Source organism: Bos indicus, chromosome 13 (genome assembly GCF_029378745.1).
Source record: "Bos indicus isolate NIAB-ARS_2022 breed Sahiwal x Tharparkar chromosome 13, NIAB-ARS_B.indTharparkar_mat_pri_1.0, whole genome shotgun sequence".
NCBI classification, from domain to species: Eukaryota; Metazoa; Chordata; class Mammalia; order Artiodactyla; family Bovidae; genus Bos; species Bos indicus.
Genome location: NC_091772.1, coordinates 34445230 through 34468501, shown reverse-complemented (window position 1 = coordinate 34468501; position 23272 = coordinate 34445230). Strand labels below are relative to the sequence as shown.

Below are 23272 nucleotides of genomic sequence, written 5' to 3'. Positions count from 1 at the left end.
TAAAAATCTGCAATTTTTCTTTGTTAAACAATATTAATAGCAATCTAGGACATACAGAAAACGTTTGATAAATGAGTAAATTCAAGAATAACTGGGCAATTCTTAGGCCTCATATGTATGATACTATTTTTTCTGACCAATATAATCAGTTTATATTTATTTATTTTAATTAATTATATAATTTCTCATGATACAAATTCTCATTTCTGCCTGCTTTGGATTGAAATGGCTTTTCATGCATATGTGCTAGGTCGCTCGGTCATGTCCGATTTTTTGCAACCCCCATGGATTGTAGCCTACCAGGCTCCTCTGTCCATGGGATTCTCCAGGCAAGAATACTGGAGTGGGTTGCCATGCCCTTCTCAAGGTGATCTTCCTGACCCAGGGATCGAACCTGCATCTTCTGCGGCTCCTGCACTGCAGGCTGACTGTTTATCGCCGAGCCACCGGGGAAGCCCGAAATAGCTTTAAGCATTCATATATTAAATTTAATTCAGGGTCACGCTTGGCCTCTGAAGGCTACAAAGCACCCACCCCAAGCAGGAGGGAGCTCTGCCCATCTCACTGCATCAGCCTTTACAGGCGGAGGGCACTTGGATATTAATAACCACCATTAAGAACAAGAGCCGGCATCATCTCATAAGGGCCTGCTCTACAGCGAGCAACGTCTGGGGTGATTTACATATATTATCTCCTTTCATCTCCACATCACCTAGAGGGTAGGACTTACTATCTTCATTTTATAGATTTATAGATGAGAAAGTTAAGGTCAAGTGATGTACCTGAGGTTATGCAATTCAGGGGCAGACATGATCTTCAAACATCCCACGCTCTTTATAGCTATGACACTACCTTTCACTTTGGCAGAGAATGTTTTCTCCAGTTAAGGATTCTTTAAAGCAAATTCCTTCCATGCACTAACAGTTACACCTCCCACTGTTGTTGCTGTGTAGTTGCTTCAGTCATGTCTGACTCTTTGTGACTCCATGGACTGCAGCCTGCCAGGCTTTTCATCCATGGGATTTCCCAGGCAAGAATACTGGAGTCGGTTGCCACTTCCTTCTCTAGGGGATCTTCCCGACCCAGAGATCGAACCCACATCTCCTGTATGGTGGGTTCCTTACCGCTGAGCCACTAGGGAAGCCTGCATCTTCCACAAGCAAAGCCCAATTCTGAATCATTTAAAGGCAGTTTTTTTTCTCACACACGTATCAAAACTTCTATCCAGGGAAAGACTTGAATTCCTCTTAAAGGTTAGGCTTTGTTTGTTCTGCATGCTGAGGAAAATTAAATTACTCTTTACTCAAAAATGATTATCTGTACCCATAAACTGCTTTTCTAAAAGGTCCAGGAGCTCTTGTTAAGAGATCATGATTTTCATTTAAAAAAATCATATGGATGGGAATTTGTTTCTTTTACATTTCTTTTTTAAAATGGGTATATAGGAAAAACTAGGTCAAAAATGAATAAGAAAATACCCTCTCTGTATAGGTATGTTATGTTTGCACATGTGTGCATGAATATATATGTATATATACTTGTATCCATCTTTCTCACTAGAACACATGTCATTCTGCTTCGGTAAAGCCAATACTCTGGGGCTTCCCTGGTGGTCCAATGGTTAAGAATCCACCTGTCAATGTCGGGGACATGAGTTAGATCCCTGGTCTGGGAAGATCACACACACTACAGAGCAACTAAGCCTGTGGGTCACAACTACTGTTTCCTTGCCCTAGAGGCCATGCTCCACAACAAGAGAAGCTACCACAATGAGGAGCTCGGCACCACAACTACAGAGTAGCCTCCACTTGCTGCACCTAGAGAAAGCCCACACATAGCAACAAAGACCCAGTGCGGCCAAAAAAAAATAAATATTTTTAAAATACTTTTTAAAAATACTAAAGCCCAGAGATAAATCCACGCACATATGGACACCTTATCTTTGACAAAGGAGACAAGAATATACAATGGATTAAAGACAATCTCTTTAACAAGTGGTGCTGGGAAAACTGGTCAACCACTTGTAAAAGAATGAAACTAGAACACTTTCTAACACCATACACAAAAATAAACTCAAAATGGATTAAAGATCTAAACGTAAGACCAGAAACTATAAAACTCCTAGAGGAGAACATAGGCAAAACACTCTCCGACATACATCACAGCAGGATCCTCTATGACCCACCTCCTAGAATATTGGAAATAAAAGCAAAAATAAACAAATGGGACCTAATTAACCTTAAAAGCTTCTGCACATCAAAGGAAACTATTAGCAAGGTGAAAATACAGCCTTCAGAATGGGAGAAAATAATAGCAAATGAAGCAACTGACAAACAACTAATCTCAAAATATACAAGCAACTCCTACAGCTCAATTCCAGAAAAATAAATGACCCAATCAAAAAATGGGCCAAAGAACTAGACATTTCTCCAAAGAAGACATACAGATGGCTAACAAACACATGAAAAGATGCTCAACATCACTCATTATCAGAGAAATGCAAATCAAAACCACTATGAGGTACCATTTCACGCCAATCAGAATGGCTGTGATCCAAAAGTCTACAAGCAATAAATGCTGGAGAGGGTGTGGAGAAAAGGGAACCCTCTTAAACTGTTGGTGGGAATGCAAACTAGTACAGCCACTATGGAGAACAGTGTGGAGATTCCTTAAAAAACTGGAAATAGAACTGCCTTATGACCCAGCAATCCCACTGCTGGGCATACACACTGAGGAAACCAGAAGGGAAAGAGACACGTGTACCCCAATGTTCATCGCAGCACTGTTTATAATAGCCAGGACATGGAAGCAACCTAGATGTCCATCAGCAGATGAATGGATAAGAAAGCTGTGGTACATATACACAATGGAGTATTACTCAGCCATTAAAAAGAATTCATTTGAATCAGTTCTAATGAGATGGATGAAACTGGAGCCTATTATACAGAGTGAAGTAAGCCAGAAAGAAAAACACCAATACAGTATACTAACACATATATATGGAATTTAGAAAGATGGTAACAATAACCATGTATACGAGACAGCAAAAGAGACACTGATATATAGAACAGTCTTATGGACTCTGTGGGAGAGGGAGAGGGTGGGAAGCTTTGGGAGAATGGCACTGAAATGTGTATACTCTCATGTATGAAACGAGTCGCCAGTCCAGGTTCGATGCACTGATACTGGATGCTTGGGGCTGGTGCACTGCGACGACCCAGAGGGATGGTATGGGGAGGGAGGGGGGAGGGGGTTCAGGACGGGGAACACGTGTATACCTGTAGCAGATTCATTTCGATGTTTGGCAAAGCCAATACAATATTGTAAAGTTAAAAAAAAAAAAACACTAAAGTTTTCTTTTTTTAAGGCAATACTATGCAACCTCATTTAACATCTAAGCTAGTGGAGGTGATAGCATTCCAGTTGAGTTATTCCAAATCCTGAAAGACGATGCTGTGAAAGTGGTGCACTCAATATGCCAGCAAATTTGGAAAACTCAGCAGTGGCCACAGGACTGGAAAAGGTCAGTTGTCATTCCAATCCCAAAGAAAGGCAATGCCAAAGAATGCTCAAACTACTGCACAACTGCACTCATCTCACATGCTAGTAAAGTAATGCTCAAAAATCTCCAAGCCAGGCTTCAGCAATATGTGAACCGTGAACTTCCTGATGTTCAAGCTGGTTTTAGAAAAGGCAGAGGAACCAGAGACCAAATTGCCAACATCTGCTGGATCATGGAAAAAGCAAGAGAGTTCCAGAAAAACATCTATTTCTGCTTTATTGACTATGCCAAAGCCTTTGACTGTGTGGATCACAACAAACTGTGGAAAATTCTGAAAGAGATGGGGATACCAGACCACCTGACCTGCCTCTTGAGAAATTTGTATGCAGGTCAGGAAGCAACAGTTAGAACTGGACATGGAACAACAGAATGGTTCCAAATAGGAAAAGGAGTACGTCAAGGCTGTATATTGTCACCCTGTTTATTTAACTTATATGCAGAGTACATCATGAGAAACGCTGGACTGGAAGAAACACAAGCTGGAATCAAGATTGCCGGGAAAAATATCAATAACCTCAGATATGCAGATGACACCACTCTTATGGCAGAAAGTGAAGAGGAACTCAAAAGCCTCTCGATGAAAGTGAAAGTAGAGAGTGAAAAAGTTGGCTTAAAGCTCAACATTTAGAAAACAAAGATCATGGCATCCGGTCCCACCACTTCATGGGAAATGGATGGGGAAACAGTGGAAACAGTGGCAGACTTTATTTTTCTGGGCTCCAAAATCACTACATATGGTGACTGCAGCCATGAAATTAAAAGACGCTTACTCCCTGGAAGGAAAGTTATGACCAACCTAGATAGCATATTCAAAAGCAGAGACATTACTTTGCCAACAAAGGTCTGGCTAGTCAAGGCTATGGTTTTTCCTGTGGTCATGTATGGATATGAGAGTTGGACTGTGAAGAAGGCTGAGGGCCGAAGAATTGATGCTTTTGAACTGTGGTATTGGAGAAGACTCTTGAGAGTCCCTTGAACTGCAAGGAGATCCAATCAGTCCATTCTGAAGGAGATCAGTCCTGGGATTTCTTTGGAAGGAATGATGCTAAAGCTGAAACTCCAGTACTTTGGCCACCTCATGCGAAGAGTGGACTCATTGGAAAAGACTCTGATGCTGGGAGGGACTGGTGGCAAGAGAAGGGGACGACAAAGGATGAGATGGCTGGATGGCATCACTGACTCGATGGACGTGAGTCTGAGTGAACTCCGGGACTTGGTGATGGATAGGGAGGCCTGGCGTGCTGTGATTCATGGGGTTGCAAAGAGTCGGACACGACTGAGCGACTGATCTGATCTTATCTGATCTGAACACCAGTTAGCTGCTGGCTGATGGCCTGGGCTCTGCGAATTTTGTGTGGAATGAGATGACCCTGCTCTCAGAAAAGGGGTTCAGTTCAGTTCAGTCGCTCAATCATGTCCGAATCTTTGCAACCCCATGGACTGCAGCAGGCCAGGCTTCCCTGTCCATCACCAACTCCGAGAGCTTACTCAAACTCATGTCCATTGAGTCGGTGATGCTATCCAACCATCTCATCCTCTGTCGTCCCCTTCTCCTCCTGCCTTCAATCTTCCCGAGCATCAGGGTCTTTCCAATGAGTCAGTTCTTTACATCAGGTGGCCAAAGTATTGGAGTTTCAGCTTCAACATCGGTCCTTCCAATGAATATTTAGGACTGGAAATCAGTCTCCAGGAAAGGAGAAATGTCATTTATAAACCATGGTTCCATAGACACTCAAGTAATTTACCAAAATAAATAAACTTTCATATAGAATTAGAATTTTTGTTCTTAGTTCCAGAAATAAGTCACCGTTTGGTTAGTAGGCAGTGACATTAAATTTATCAATTAAAACTCCTTATAACACACACATTACCATTTTCCCTGGCATAGCTTATCTTACCTTGATCTTTCGGTGGTACTGAAAATGAACTCTGCATGATGATGTCGTTGACTTGAATAACAGCTGTCCTAAAATTAACCAAGACAAGTAATAATTAGGAAAGAACGGAGATGCCATGTGAAAATGTACAAAAACATAAATTACAAGCTTTATTTTTTAAATAAAAAGTCTTTATTTATATGAATAATAAGAAATGGAGTGAACTATTAGGAATTAAAGTTTTATTCCTTTCTCATAGACACAGGATTTTACTGACTGCTCAGGTATGGGCTTGGAGAGGGAGTAATGTGACACATTAAGAGTGAATTGTATCCATCTCCCTGCCCTCCTGGTGTCAGGGAAATGTGCAATTAGGCAAAGCTGAGGTTCCCTAAATATGTCCTGCCTGATAATTATATTTTAGGTTCTATTTAAGAAATAACTAAAATGTTTAACAATGTAGGTAAAGGAAGTATAACTACAATATAATCATTTGATGAAACATAATTCAGTCATTAAAATGCAATTTTGAAGATTATGCAGCAGCATGGTAAATACTGATGATATAATATACTGGATGAACACACCAAATGACCGACACACTAGGATTACAGCTAAAAACAAAGGCACAGAAAAATGCATGACAGGAAATATGTTAATATGTATATTTCTTTTGTTTTGGTGATGTAATTAGAGTTGTTTTCCCTTCCATTTTAGATATTTTCCAAATTATCTAGAATGTGGGTTCCATGTTAATAAGCTATGCAAATGTATATAAAAATAAGACAAAGTCTTTGGAAAAATACAGGTAAATATTTTTTGTGCACTTCAAAAACTGCCATGTTTCTAAGTATGATGCCAAAGACAAAGACATTAAGGTAGAGACTGATGAATTTTTCCAGTGAAAATTTTAAATGTTTTTAAAGTAGAAAACTAGGTAAAATAAAAGGGCATGACTTCTACTTCAGCCAAGACAGAATAACAGAGGCCAGATTTTCCCTCCTTCCTGAAACAATCAAGACACAGACAAAATACATGAAATAATATTTCAAAACAGTGAACCTCAAGTCACAAAGACTGACTTTTGAGAGAGAGAAAACATTTGTTTTCTGTTACAGGAAAGGAGAACGTTGACGGAAACATCCAGAGTAATGAGGAAAAGAGCTGGAGAGAGAAGGAAAAAAAGGAATGAAGAGCGTCCTTATCAGGTGTTCACTTGTGCACCTATAAGCACATACCATGGAGGAAACCACCTGAGGCCGGGAAAGATCCACAGTGCCGAACACTCACGGAAGAACAGGCATATCACCTGCTCTTACCAGTCAGACTGGAAAATCTCTGAAATCGTGGGACACTGGGTAGAGTATGAAGAAGAATTCTGCTTTAGTAAGGGGGAATAATTGACCCTATACTAAGCATTTCTTTGGTTTTACAAAACATATCTCAAAGAGAGACCGAAAAGGATCAAACTATTTCCAAGTGTCCTAGCTGTGTATTAAGAGCAAAGCTCAAAAATATTTATAGAAAGACAAAAATATCCATCATCCAACAAAGTAAAATTCAGCTGACATGAATTTTGACAGCTGACAAAGAATTATCAAAGAGGCAGGAAAATGCAAGTGACAGTGAAAAAAATAATAACTGATCCTGATCTGACATAGATGTTAGAAATAGCAGACAAGGACATTAAGTGTATAACCTGTATTTCATATGTTCAAAAATTTAAGTATGAACAGGAAAGATATAAAAATGACCCAAATAAAGTTTCCAGAGATGTAAATTACAATACATAAAATTAAAAAGTACACCGGATAGGATTATCAGCATATTAGACGTGTTGGAAGAAAAATACTGGAAAAGTTGGAGGGATAGAAATTGAGACTGTCCAAAATGAAACTCAGGAAGAAAGGAGTGAAAAGAAAAAAACAAAACAAACCAGATCATCAGGACAGATCATCATTTGTGCTCTAGGACAACTTTAAGCCACCTAATAGATCCAGTAACTGGAGAAGAAAGACATGCAAAATCAAAAAAATTATTTTTTAAGAAATAGTGGCAGAAACTTCCAAATTTGAATAAAGCTATAAACATATCTGAAAAGCTAAAAAAAAAAAAAAAAAACCAAACCCTAAAGCACAAGAAACATGAAAACTACACCAATGCATATCATGACCAAACTGTCCAAAACTACTGAAAAAAGGAAAAATTTAAAGTGAGGTGATGCAACTGAGAAGACAAGTGGAGCAGCATGTTTAAAGTACTGAAAGAAAAAAAAATCTGTAATCTAGAATTCTATGTTCATAGAACCTATCTTTCAAAAATAGGAGAGAAACAAAGTCATTTTTGTTCATACAGAAGCTAAAGGAATTCATTATGAGCCCACCTACAAGGAATGTAAAATGATGTCTTTTAAGCAGAAGGAACAGGATACCTGATTAGAATATAGATCTATACACAGAAAGGAATATTTCAATACTAGAAACAGGAACTTCATGGCAAGCATATAAGGTTTTTGTCTTGATACTCAAATTTCTTTGAAATATAACCCTTTAGATGAGAGAGGTGACACCACTACAGATATCACTGCTATTTAAAAATACCTGGCAATACATTTGATAATTTAAATAAAATGAATAATTATTCTGAAAGACACAAGCTACCAAAGCTCATTCAAAAAGTGAGCCCTGTATTTTCAAAGAAATCGAAGTTTTAGTTCAAAATCACCCATCAAAGAACTGTAGGTCCAGAAAGTTTCTTTGGAGAATTCTAACAAATATTTAAGGAAGAAATAATACCAATTATAAGCAAATTCTTTTGGAAAACTGAAAAGGAGGGAATTGTAACTACCTAATTCAATGAGCCAGCATTATCCAGACACCAAAATCAGACAAAAAACATGAGAAGGAAAGAAACCTCCAGATCAAAATCTCTCCTTAACACAGATGCAAAAATTTTAAGATGTTAGCAAATCAAATCCAACAATATGACACACCTTGACCATGTAAGGTTATCCTGGGAATGCACACTTGTTTAATATTCAGAATCAATGTAATTCACTGTATTTGTGAAGTGAAAAAAGGAAAACTGTATGATCATATCAATAGATGCAGAAAACACATGTGACAAAATCCAACATCCATTAAAAAACGATCATTTAGAAAAATAAGAATAGAAGGAAACTTCGTCAACTTGGTAAAAGGATATCTGTGAAAAATCTACAGCTAGTATCATGCCAAACAGAAAAGAACTGGATGCTTTCCCTCTAAATTTACAAACAAGAGGAGGATATCTACTATTACAACGTTGATTCAATATTGCATTGGAAGTTCCAGCCAGTGCAATAAAGTGAAAATGAATAAAATGCATCCATACTGAAAAACAAGACATAAAACAGTCTTTATTTGCAGATGGAATGATTGTCTATGTAGAAAATTCAATGGAATCTATAAAAATAACTGAGTTCAACAAGCTTAAAGAATACAAGACCAATATACAAAAATCAATTACATTTCATATACAAATAACAATCAGAAACTGAAACAATAAATCAGAAAATAAAATTTAAAATACTATTTGTAATGACATCACAAATATGAAATAACTGAGGGTAAATCTAACAAAAAGATGTAAAATACTGAAAACTACAAAACAATGATAAGAGAAATTTTTAAAGACCTAAGTGAATGGAGAGATATATACCATGTTCATAGGTCAGAAGATTCAATATTGTTAAAATGGTAATTCTCTGCAAACAGGTGTTATAGATTTAATATAAGCTTAATAAAACTACCAACAGACATTTTGCAGAAATTCACATGGAAATGCAAAGAACTTAGGATAGCCAAAATCATTTTTAAAAATAAGACAAAAGTGGAAGGAAAATACTACTCTAATTTCAAGATTATTATAAAGCCAAAAGTATGAAGACAGTTTAAAGATAAATTCATGTTGATGTTATGGCAAAACCAATACAATATTGTATAGTAATTAGCCTCCAATTAAAATAAATAAATTTATATTAAAAAAAACAAATAGATCAATGGAACAGAATACAGAGCTCAGAAATAAACCCACACATATATGGCTGACTGATTTTTCATGAAGGTGCAGAGGGAAATCAACACAGGAAAAAGCGTCACTTTAACAAATGGTACTTGGACTACTGCACATCCATATGCAAAAAATGACAACAACACTGTGAGACATACCTCACACCACATATAAATCCAAAGTGCATCACATATCTGAATGTAAAACCTAAAACTACAAAACTTCTAAAGCACTCTGGTTTTTTATCAAGCAAAGATATCTTATATGGGACATCTAAAGCACAATCCACAGAGTAGCTAACTAATAAGTAGACTCCAAAATTAAAGACTTCTGCTCTTTAAAAAACACTATTAAGAGAAGGAAAAAACAAGCCACAGAGTGGGAGAAAAATGATTGTAAATAATACATATAGAAAGACCTTATATCCAGAATAAAGTACTCTCAAAGCTTAATAATAAGAAAACAAACATGCAATTTAAAAGACAAGCAAAAGATCTAAAGAAATATTTCACCAAAAAAAAAAAGATGTGGCTTGCAAATAAGGACATAAAAAGATGCTCAACATCATTAGTTATTAAAGAAATGTAAATTAAAACCACAAAGAGATATAATCACAAACCTATTAGAATGGCTAAAAAATTTCTCAAGACTATACCAAGTGCTGACAAGAATGAGGAGGAAGTGGAAGTCTTATACCCTGCTGGTGGTAATGTAAAACGGTACAATTACTTAGAAGAAAGTCAGGCATTTTCTTCATAAGATAAAGATACACCTACCATATGATTCAGCCAATCCCTTCCTACTTATTCAAGAGAAAAAAAGATCACGTTCACAAAGAATGTTTACAGCAGCTTTATTTATAGTAGCCCCAAACCAGAAGCAATCCAAATGTTCAACAACAGGTGAGAGTTTAAACAAACTGTGATACACCCATTCAATGTAACATTCCTTGGCAATGTAAAAGGATAAATTACTGATCTGCACTACAGTACGGATGAATCTGCAAAAACATCATGCTGTATGAAAGAAGACAGATAAAAGAAGGTATATATTTTATGACCTTAGTTTTATAAACTTTTAGAAAATGCATATTATAGTGACAAAAAGCTGATTAATAGTTGCCTGAGCGCAAGGAGACAAGGAGGGTTGGAATGAAGTACCTACTTGGGCATGAGGAACATATATCCACCCATTAGGATGAACAACATATTCATTATCTTGATTGTGGTGACAGTGTCACAGGCATTACTTACATACAGCAAACTGCATCAAATTACACTTTAAATATGTGAAATTTTTGTATGCCAGTTACATCTTAAAATAGCTGTCAAAAATTAAGGCAAATTTATTGGGAAAAATCAGAAAACTCACAACAGATATATAGTTATACAGTTATTCATTTAACAGTCTTTGAGGTGTGACTATGCAAGGACATGGTAGACAGGGTCCTTGTGCTTGGATCTGGTATAAATAATGAGAAACCTCTCCATAAAACATAAAACTAGCAGACTCCAGAAACATGAAAGAGGACAAACTAGTAATCATCAGAATGTTCAGCCTTATAATTAAATAAATGCAAATTTCAAAAATAAAATTTCTTTGCCTACAAATTGGCAAAAACAAACAAAATGCATGCTTGGAAAAAGTCTGCAGAGATGTACATGCAAACTGGTAGGTATTTTTGCAAGATGCACCCTAAGCCTTACAGTTCTGCACTCCTTTTGATCCAGACTGTCCTTACCCTTCAGAAAATCATGATAAATGTGCAGAGCTACATTACTACCATCTTCACTATCATCATCCATGTTACCTTTTTAAAATTCTTCAGGGTACCATTTAATATACGCACAAAATATAAAGTCCCTAAGTAAATGAGGATCTATCTGTCTATCTATCTTTATAATGAAACTATTATAAAGACTGTTTCTTAAGATATTTAAAATTATGAAAAATGCTTACTACACATTTTTGTATGAGAGGGGTTGGTTATGGAGTGGTATGGTTCAAATATTTCCCTGAATATTCACATAAGGGAAACTACCAAACAGTAAAAGTGGCTACCTCTGAGTGAGGAATTAAACTGCTATTTAACTTTCCCTTTCTTTTTAGTTTTGGCTGAGCTGGGTCTTCACTGCAGGACGTGGGCTCTCTAGCTGCAGTGCCCAGGTTTCCCTAGTTGCAGTGCATGGGCTTGGTAGCTGCCTCATGTGAGCCTAGGTGCCCTGCAGCATGTGGGATCTTAGTTGTCTGACCAGGGATTGAACCTGTGTCCCTGGCACTGGAAAGTGGATTATTAACCACTAGACCATCAGGGCAGTCCTTTAACTTTCCTTATGCTTATGGATATATTACTAAGTTTCCCCAATGAAAAAATACTGTCTCTGAAATTGAAAAAAAAAAGCAGAACAAAAAGTTTTATTTTAATTGTTCTGGAATGCTATATTAGATAAGGATTGCCATTAAAATACTTCCCCCCCAATATCATGGTATTTAAAATAGGTAATTCACTAAAATGGAGTCTGTTATCTTCTGCCACATAAGACATGATAGTATTTAATTCTATTGTAATTATGAAAAATGAAAAAATTGTGTCATAAATACACCTAATGCTTATTTTAAAAAGCACCTGAAGAATCACAATATTGTATCCTCTGATTGGGTTGGAAATAAAAGGTCATTATATAAATGTTCTAGAGGAAAAGATACATTAAAAAGTCACATAAGTTCTATCAGCATTTTTCAAATATTACACAAGCAAAACCAAGGCCATCTTGACTCAGGGTACCATGATACAGCACTAGCAGCCACTGTGTCCTTCACAGTCCAGAGAATCTCTGATCATTATAACCTGGCTTTTCTTACTTGCATGCTGAAAAGTACATTAAGTAGAAAAATTTATCAGAAAGGAACAAAAATTAAAGAACGCAATGAATGAACGCCATCGATTATAGCAAGACAAAATGTTTTATAAATCACTCATATGGTTACTTTTCATTTTAGTTAATATGTCATTTTTAAACTGAGTTGATTAAAAATGAAAATTAGGTGAATTGGTTATATGGGAAGTGACAGCTCAATGGTGCTAGAAATGGAAATCTTCCATTTATTCCTGGTTGAGGAAACCTAAGGTACATCATGCCTTCTCTTTGCTATACTGCCTTGACAACGTTCCTAAAAATACATTTAGAAAGAATCTTACATGAAAAAATCTTACATGAAAAAACTTTGCTCCATGTTCCATAAGCTTATTACCGTTAACCCAGAGTGGGAGTATGTATTTAAAAGTGTGTTCTTGTGTGTGTATTTGGGCACCACTCAGAGCTGCAATGTCGAGTTACTCTAGATTATTAAGGGAACTTCATATTATCTGATTAATTTTACGGAGTTATTTCCAGGGGAACTATTTCCTACAGAATAAACATTGCTATTCAGATAGATGCCATAACATAACGAATTTGGTCAGAAGAACATAAAGCATGAAAAAATTGAACAAGGTGAAAAGTCTTTGGGTGTATAGCCATTGGTTACTTGTAACAGGCTCTTCTTTATATATTAAGATAACACTACTAACCTACCACTGACTAGGCAGCTGTTCTTCTCCCAGGCCTTCCTCCAGTTTTGATTTTACAGTGATCTTGTGGCTCTGGATTTTAAAGCACTGCACAGTGATTGGCTCACAGATTTTAGGTTTGAGGCTAGAGCTAGAGTTGGTGAATTTACAGAAAACACCTTGCCCTCTTCTACACTGAGCGCTTACTACATGCTAGACCTACAAAGTGATACACACACACACACACACACACACACACCCCCCTCTATCCTCAGGAGAGAATCAGCACTGTCAAAATCTTTCAAGTAAAAAACTGAGGCCCAAAGAAATTAAGTAACTTGCTCGAGGTCATTAGGATGAGCCAGAACTGATTCTCCAGGTGTGTCTGGTTCTTAAACTCATATACACACTCCTATTTTACTGCGTTCAGTCTTCCTTTCCCACTATCTTGCCTCCACTTTTCTCTCTCGTGAACGCCTGTACAAGTGTGTACCAAGTCAATGGAAATAGAGAAAGTTTGTTGCTGGAAATCAGAATTAAAGGAAAATCAGTGAAATAAAGAATGGGAACCAAGGAAATGAAAAAAAGTGAGTTAGATAAGCTGGGAAAGGAGTGAACTTGGGAAATGAAAGAACTCAGCGGGAAATGATAGTCATCTTGAAATATCTGAAAGTCATCTTGAAACATCTGAAGAGAAGTGACATGGAAGAAGGATGAGAGGAATGCTATGTAACCTGAGTGCACAGTCCAACCAGGAAGGGAGACCAGTTACAAGGAAACCAATGTCATGTGAACACAAGGCAGCACTTTCCGTGACCACTTATGCTCCACTAGGAAACCACTCCGTAACGTGCTGTATGAAACACTGAACTCTGTCACTGGAAACGCTGAAGGAGAAGCTGGCTCGAAGCTGTTTACCCAGCCCTAACTGTCATCACAGACTTTAGCAATATGGCAGCAAAGGACTCAGAGAGGCTGTATAACCCCAGACATTATCTAAGTGAAAAAGCTGCCTTTTTTTTTTTTTCACTGAATTAAGGAAAGGGTCATGACCCAGCGGAGGAAGTGGAAGGAACAGCCCGAAAAAACCTGTGAAGTATTCAGTGCTGCCCTTGTCCTTTTACGGACATGGGTATTGTTTCAAAATGTTTAATGCATTTGAGGATGAATTTTCCTACCCTGTTTAATTTCATGGGCACATGAAATTTCACCATATACTTCACTATTTTAAAAAACTTTTCAAATCGACTTTACTGAGGTATAATTTACATACAGCAGACATATATATCTGTGTAGCAATCAGTCTTTTTTCTGCAATTTATAATGTTCTGATATACTAGGGGCTGGCTGGCTGGACAGAGTGCCCCTTCTGTTCTTATTTTGTTGCTAAGGTGGGTATGACTCTGTAACCCGCCAGGCTCCTCTGTCCATGGGATTTCCCAGGCAAAGAACGGGTTGCCATTTCCTTCTCCAGGGGATCTTCCCGACCCAGGGATCAAACCCACATCTCCTGCATTGGCAGGTGGATTCTTTACCACTGAGTCACCAGGGAAGCATGCCACTTCCAGGGCTAGATAATCCTAGACAAACCCTGGGGAGCACACCTTTCAATGCCAAGTCCATATCCCCAACCTCCTCCTTTATGGAACTTCACACGTGAGTCAACATTTTCCCAGGCTTCAGCCACCCCAGGACCAGGTGTTGGACAGCTAGGACTATCATGTAGCCTGAAACCACTGAAACTGTTCAAACTAGGCAATCTAAAATGATCTCTTGCTCTACCCTGCCTTTCCCAGGGAGACCACGATAAAGGCATCAGGCCATGCTTGCCCATCCCTCTTCCCTGTTGACCAGCCCTGGAACCTCCCATGTGGCCCTGAATGCCTGGCACACCCCCTCTCTTGGGAACTGTAAGAAATAACTTCTTCTTTCAAAGGCAGTCGGCTCTGTCTGTAACCCTACCATACCCAATGAAAACAAAATCCCAGTTATGTTACAAGAAATATAGACATGAACATCAAAAGTCCCCTCATTATCTGAAAGAGTCCCCTTGTGCTCTTTTATGGTCAATCCCTACCTCTCTTTCCTGGCCCCAGGCAACTACTGACACTTTCTGTCACCATGAATTAGCTTTGCCTGTTCTAGAATTTTGTATCATTTCATATAAATCAAACAGTATGTTATCATTTTATTATGTAGATCAGTAGATCATTTCTTTCTGTTGCTGAATGGATTCCATCCTATGACCAGAATGCAATTTGTCCATCCATTCACCCATGGCTGAGCATCTGAGCTGTGATCAGTTTTTGGCTCTCATGAATAAAATTGCTATAAATATTTGTGTCCAAGTCTTTGTGTAAATAAACATGTTCATATCTCTAGGGTGAAACTGCCTAGCATGAAACTGCTGAGTGGTATAACTACAAGCAACTGCCTGTTTTTTAAAGCAGCTGTACTATATTTCATTGATTTTAAAAAAATAACCTTTTTAAAGCATTGATAGAATTCAAGTTTCTTAAGATTTTTATATAAATAAGAGGACCCAGTATCTTAAAGCTCAATTTTATCAAAATAATATAATCTTGAAGTGAAGTTGCTCAGTCGTGTCCAACTCTTTGTGACCCCATGGACTGTAGCCCACCTGGGTTCTTCTGTCCATGGGAGTTCCAAGGCAGAATACTGGAGTGGGTTGCTATTTCCTTCTCCAGGGGATTTTCCCATCCCAGGGATCGAAACCTGGGTCTCCGGCATTGCAGGCAGACACTTTACTGTCTGAGCCACCAGTACCCAAATTCTGACTAATTTGCTCAGTTATAACCAAATGTTTATTCCAATCTCAATCTGTCTTACTTACGGAACAAATAATTTTAAGAAACAAATGTTATAAAATTCTCAAACTGGTGGAAAAGAATTAGAACAGGTGAAAGAAAATCTACAGCATAAATTCTGACCCACTTTGAAAATTAACTGCTTATATTAATATTTCATTAATATCTTTGACAATCGTCTTCCGCCCAAATGATTGCACACTGCTATCAAGTTCAATAAAACAGTGCCTCTTTAAATTCAGATATTTCTGAATGTCAGCCAGTAAATGCTTTACAGAGTCATCCTGGGGGACTAGTTTGTTTAAGACCCTCTGAGGCAACTTTTCTACCGAGAATTGGGGAAAGTCTGGCAGTCACCCAATTTCCCCTGATTTTAGATCTGTTGCTTCAGTGATCTTACCAGATACTCACTGCAGTTTCCCAACAAAAACCCTAAAAGACAAGACTGACCTTTAGTTTTCAGGACCCCATTCTAGTCCCATCTCAGCTGTGCAATGCATTCAAAAGTTGTAGAAGGATCCACGAACAGAGTAGGGAGATGTATACTTTTAACCAAAATGTCTCACCATGTGACTCTGAACAAGTCACTGAATCTTTTTGTCTGTTTCAGTTTCCTTATGTTAGAAAGGGAGAGCTAATATTACTTAACCCATTTGGCTGATGAAAGGATTAAACTAGAATACTATGTGTTGACAATACTTGGTTAAAAAAGAACTATTTAAAAAACAAGGTGTTACTTATGGTAGTCGAGGTCTGCAGGATTCTTCCAAAAGGAAAAAAAAAAAAGGTTACTATTATCTCTGGCATTTCCAAGAAAAACAAAGGAATATACTAGAACAGACTTTGAAATACAAGTCATATTATTTTCCATGGTAAGATCTAATCATCTACCCTCTTAAAGTGGGAGCACACATTGATATCTGCGCTCTTTCACATGTGCGCCACACGTGACCAGACCAGGCAGGTTACAGTATTTAGGAGGGCATTCTTCTACCTTAATAAAAACATACCAGGAAAGTATGTTCTAGCCTTAGATCTTTTTTTTCTCCCTTCAACAGATTTTCTATAAAATTACTTCAACTCCTGAGATCTAACCACACTTATAAATTTGTATTTCTAGTTTCCAAATTCCACGGTGAAACGTTCTCAGCTTACTATTATACACAGCTCCACTTGGCTACCTGCAAACTAAAGGCAGTTCCTGTTTCCAAAACTAAATTTTTTAAAATTCATTGAGGTGTAATTAAATGACGAACAAAATTGTATGTGCTGAATGTGTACAATGCGATGACACAGGCAGACTTTGTGAAATGGTTACCATAGTCAGGTAATTGGCCATCACCTCACAAAGTTACTTTTTTCACCCCTCTGTGGTAAGAATACTTAAGTTGTGGTAAGAACACTTAAGGTTTACTCTCCTGGCAGATTTCAAGAACACGACACAGTATTACTAGCTGCAGTCACCATGCTGTATATTAGATCCCCAGGATTTATTCATCTTATCTTCCCCAGAAATAAGCACTTTGAATTCTTAGAGCTGACTGTTCTGGTATTTATACCTCTATTCTGTCAATAACATGCTTATAATCTTACTTCTTGACTGTTCAGTGTTAGGCAGTATCTACTGGTGCCCCACTGTGAAAGATGAAGATTTATCTCTATTTCTATCCTCAATCAATAACATGCTTGCTCAATAATTTTCCTGAGCATGGAATTCCAAGTTGAAATTTCCACTGTCTTCTGGTTTCCAATGTTGCTGTTAAGAAACCTGAAGCTATTTGTGATCCTTTATATGCAATATTTTTTTTTTTTTCTCTCTATGGAAACAAAGTTTAGAAATTTCACAGTGAAGTGTCTTAGTCTACTTTCAACCATTTGCCAAGTGGCTGGTGGGCCTTTTCAATCTGGAAACTCTAGATCCTGGGATATTTTCTTCAATTATTTTTCTGAGACTTCTTAATATATTTTTCTCTGTTCTTTTCCCCTTGAACTCTTCTTATTCAGATGTTTACCCTCCCTGGACTGTTAAACCTCTTTTCCCTTTTTTACATGTTTTACTTCTTTTATTTTTGCTCTTTCTGGAAAAATCCCTTAACTTTATCTTTTAGTGTTTTAATTGAGTTCCACTGGACATCTTCACCCAGTAGTCTGTGAAGGGTCTTTTTCATGCAGATCTAATGATCATCATGTTTTCCCCAGGTTTCAAGTCCATCAGTGGCTTCTTGTTTTCCACGAGATACAGCCAGACCTCTTCAGTCCAGCACGAAGATTTCACACACTAGCCTGTGTGGCTGTCACCACTACATTTGTTAAGAGCTGCATCTCAACAGTCACGTTATAGGCCGGCTCTTAGTCGCCTCCACAATTCTTCATGGAATCGCCTTCTTGCCCCAGCCTTGCTACATAATTCCTACTCACTTCCTCCACAATGTCTACCTGGCCAATTCAAGACATTTCTGTTGATCTGTCCATTATCCTCCAACACACTTTGACTGGCTCTCTTAGGAAGTAGCATCTGTTTAACTCTGTCCATATTCCCTTTAAATTTGCAAGTTTTATGACATCAGGGACAAAAATTCCATATTTATCTTTGTATTTCCAGAACCTAGAAGTGACTGGCTTGTAATAAGGTTTAACAAATGATTATTGGATAAATATATGTCAAGAATCCTGTAAAAATAAGACTGCTAAAAATTATTTAACAATACTTGCATGGTCCCATCAAGTACTTTTCATACCACTTGAATCTTTTATTTTCAACAGATGGGCTTCTAAAATTCGGAGTTATTTTTAAAATGAATAGTGATTTTTGAAATGTGAAGTAATATCTTATTAATTTTGCCACTACTATACTTTTCCATAACTTAGAGTGACAGATAAATTATTAGGTTAATTTTTTCAGTAATACATTTCCTTCGATCTCTACAGATTGCCTGGCCGTGTTTTTAGAAGGACTTGACCCACTCCTAAAATGACTTAAAAATTATATTATGCAAAGGTAAAGAATATCCTAGTGTCTTCAGTTTCTCTAGTAGCAGGCTTCGGATGTTTCATATATGTCAACATTTTTAAGTGTCATTAACTGCCAAAAACAATAATTTCCAAATAAATAAACCTAGAAAACAATAATTCCCAAAAATATCTATAAAAGCAGTAATTTGATGTTGCTGCTTTCCTGTTAAAAGGCCTCAGTGCATTTTAGTTAAATCTAAAACGACCCAAGTTTTAGGCAAGTTTTAACAAACAGGCATTCTTCCATTCCTTATTCATTCAAATGTGAATGATAAAGGTGTAAGAAAAACAGTTGCCTCTTTCTACATCAAACAGAGCATCTTTGGAATTTCCAGCCTGGATTCTCAATGCTAAAAGAATGGATTGTTCAGGCCCGTGAGGTTACCATCATGATGAAGATGAAAGCATTTCAAAAGAGAACTGTACCGTTTGGTAACAAATGACATACTGCATCAAATAAAAAGGCTGTCACTTACACACACTGTGAGATTGGTCAGTATTTTGCTTCCTTCCATCAGCCTGGTGGTAGTATTACTCTCCATTTGGGATTTAATTTATTACTTTGAAATGATCATTTTCACCACTCTTATCTACTTTCAGTGACAATCATCTCTAGGTTTAGAGAAAACAGATCTACTTTGAAGACTTTGGAGATCATTTTTGGATTCTCAGGTTCTTTTTTGGCTTCCAAGCACCAAAGAGTTTTGGTGGCATCACCACAGATCAACTGGTGTACTTTCAACAACTACTGGGTTGGCCAAAATCACTTGGGTATCCCCATAAGATGTTAACAGAAAAACCTGAAAGAACTCTTTGGCCAACTCAGTGTTTCTACCACCTGCCTGTATTGGGGAATTCTAACTTCCCCACAGCACTGCCAGGATGGCCCCTTCCTCTCTTAGCCCTGTCCCATCTCTAGCTCTTTTCTTCTCTACGGTCCACACTGAATTAAAATCCCATCAATTACCTTTATAAAGACTGCTCAATTAAAAAAGCAACCAAACCCACTGCTCTGCTGTTTCCTGCTAACTTCATCTATGTTCTGTAGTTTTTCATGTTTTTTTTTGTGTGAACTACTACTTCATAAATGATTCTGATGATTTTTCTTCCTTTTCACAAAGTGTATCAGACTCTTTGTAACCCCATGTACCCCACGTACTGCAGCCTGCTCCTCTGTCCATGGAATTCTCCAGGCAAGAATATTGGAGTGGGTAGCCATTTCCTTCTCCAGGGGATCTTCCCGACCCAGGGATTGATCGAACCTGGGTCTCCCGCATTGCAGGCAGATTCTTCAGTGTCTAAGCCACCAGGGAAGCCTCTCCTCTTCTAAAATAATTTTTTCACCATTTCCCTGGAGCACCCCAGTCGCAGGTTTACCTCTGCAGCATTACCTAATTTTTTTAATTTCCTGTCACAGATGGCTATGCTCTGTCACTTAGGTTTTCAAAAATGATTATCTTCAACATGGAAAAAGCAAAACCAAAGTGAACAAAAGCCTGACTCTTGTCCTGTCACCCCAACTTCCCTACTTGGAGGCAACAATTCTTAGCACCAAGGGAATCCTTCTAGTAACAGTCTGTATGTAGACAAGCCAACATGTGTACAAACAGGCTGTATCACCCATTCTCCCCTCCCCAAACTGAGCAGATTACACCCGCTACTCTCTTGCTTAATATGTTTTCAGCTCTCCATGTCAATACTCATGGATCCCCTTCATTCTCTGCAAAGATTGTATAGTACCTCACTGCAAAGAACCACAGTTTATTAACCAGCCACCTGCCAATTGACAAAGAGACTATTCTCAGCCTTCTGCTCTTACACACAAAACTTCGGCATGCATTAATATACTCACAACCCTGCTAGCACGTGTGAGTCCATCTGAACAGTGAAGTCACATTAAGAAATTTCTGGGCCAATTTAAAATTGTTATGGATATTACCATATTGTCATTCAAGGAACTTGTACTGACTTATCCAATGATGCATGAGAGTGCTTCCAAACTACTATCTGCCATTTTTTAAAAAATGTGAGCCATTTTTAAAGTCTGTATTGAATTTGTTATAATATTGCTTCTATTTTTTTTTAATGTTTTGGTTTTTTGGCCATGAGGCACATGGGCTCTTAGTTTCCTGACAAGAGATAGAACCTGCACCCCCTCTATGGAAGGTGAAGTCTTGGCCACTTGATCACCAGGGAAGTCTTCACTATTTGCCAAATTTGCCTCAAGTTTTCAATCAACCATCCAAAAGCTTCAAAGACTCCAGCATACCTAGATAGTTTTCTTAATTCTAGTTGAATAGACAAATATTTCTCTTTGCTGAAATACACAAACTCTGACAATAAAATGAAAACCAACTTTCATCTCTCGAGGATCTGGAAGAATGATCATTTACAGGAAGTCCCTGACAGACTAGAGAAGGGAAAACAAGTCCGTGCGTCTGCCCTGCATCACCTACACGAAGTGGGCAGGAGGGCCAGGGAACGTAGCCCATGAGTTGGTGTCAGCCCATTCTTGCTAGGAAAGTGGACAGACAAAGTGATTTCCTAATTGAGAAAGACAAGCCAGATAAAGTTATAGGAGAGAAAGAAATTCTAAACTGGCCTTAAAAAAAAAAGTTTCTTTTTAAGACATCACAGAATGTACAGGTGTAGTTTAAGAGATAATTTTATAGTGCAAAAAGGGTGGTCCTTTGTCTAAGATGAAATGGGGGTCTTCGATGAGGTGCTACAATTGAGGATCAGGTGAACCCAATTAACCCAATTTTTACTTGTCCTTACTAAGTGGTTTATTTTAGATGCACACAACTCCCTGAATCCTTTAGGGTATGACTAGGAAAAACCATAAACAGGCTCTAAAGGTCGTGACATTAATTTTCTTGTCATTCTCATGCTTTAAATAGGCATCAAAAAACTAAAAAATCTTGTCCTCTGGGAAGGAAGGCAAATCTGAAACTAATTATGGTAGTTATTATTGTAATACTATTAAATTAAATGCTATGACCCCAGCTAAATTTATTTCGGTACCTTTTGTTAATGAATAAACCTTCTCAAACAAGATTACTGCATCCTCTCACATAACAAAATCATGCGCCAGAGGACTGCTAGGACTAAGTCACCACTCAATAACCTGAATTCCTCACTCACCTAAAGCTGAAGTGAAAAGTTTAATAAGTGTACATGGAATGCTTTTGCAGAAAATTTTGTATCTGTTACAAAGCTGTATTTAAGGAGGAAAATCCTCAGGTGAGTAGAAGACTGAATCATGAGTCTTATCTGCAATGGGCTGTCTTCAGTTGTCTATTTCACCAACTGAAGGCTTGCTCATAACTATTTCGATGTATTTATAGCTAAAAGAGGGGCTTCCATGATAGCTCAGTTGGTAAAGAATCCGCCTGCAATGCAGGAGACCCTGGTTCAATTCCTGGGTCGGGAAGATCCACTGGAGAAGGGATAGGCTACCCACTCCAGTATTCTCAGGCTTCCCTTGTGGCTCAGCTGGTAAAGAATCCACCTGCAACGTGGGAGACTTGGGTTCAATCCCTGGGTTAGGAAGATCCCCTGGAGAAGGGAAAGGCTACCCACTCCAGTATTCTGGCCTGGAAAATTCCATAGACTGTATAGTCCATGGGGTCGCAGTCAGAGGTGACTGAGTGACTTTCACTTTCACATCTAAAAGTACATAAAGGGGAGTGGGTATCTCAGTAGCTTCTTTTTTCTGCTTAAGTTTCTAAGGCTCAAACTGCTTTCTTTAGATGTTTGGAGGATAAGATGTCAAGAGGCCACAGTGAAGCTTAAGGATTTTCTGGTAGTTGCTTGACCAACACCTGGGCACCAGGTGAAAGAGGAAGCCACCAGACCTGGTACTTAGGAAGTATCTGCTGTGTGTTAGTGACCAGAAATCTGAATGATATCCATGGAGACACCACTGGGCTTGTTTTTGTTTTTAAAGCAGCTCCTTCCAACCTTTTCTTTTTTTAATTTTTATATGTACTTTTTACTTTTGGCTGTGAAGGCTTTCTCAAGTTGCAGCATGAGGGCTTCTCAACGTGGAGCACTACTGCTCTAGAGCCCACCATTGGGCCTGTTTTAATCCTATAAATGCTGCAAGAGAGGGGAGGGTTGAGGACACTGAATGATGAGTTTGGGTGGGTGGGAAGGGAAAGTCAGGCAACAAGATGAGCTACAAACATCCTCGTGGGACTGACAAGCAGAGGAAAGAGGAATGAGTATAAACCACACAAGAAAGAAAAAGCAAGTGGGGGGAAAACAGGAACAATGGCAACATTATTTTAGAAGGAGAAATGGCATGGGAGGGAAATAAAAAGCACTTAAATTCCAGGTTCCTTAAATATCTCAGAAGATACAGAGAATCAGTTAAGAGCCAGTTCTTCCC

The 23272-nt window shown here is 38.1% G+C and overlaps 1 protein-coding gene across 17 annotated transcripts in view; it reads right to left on the bottom strand.

The window, feature by feature from the left end:
- ZNF438 (zinc finger protein 438) overlaps positions 1-23272 on the bottom strand; it is a 216643-nt gene that overhangs the window by 36497 nt on the left and 156874 nt on the right. For all 17 annotated transcript variants that reach the window (XM_070800930.1, XM_019973152.2, XM_070800929.1 and 14 more), the window contains one exon: positions 5461-5528. In XM_070800930.1, coding sequence (XP_070657031.1) covers positions 5461-5528 — 68 coding nt within the window. The remainder of the gene's footprint in view (positions 1-5460; positions 5529-23272) is intronic.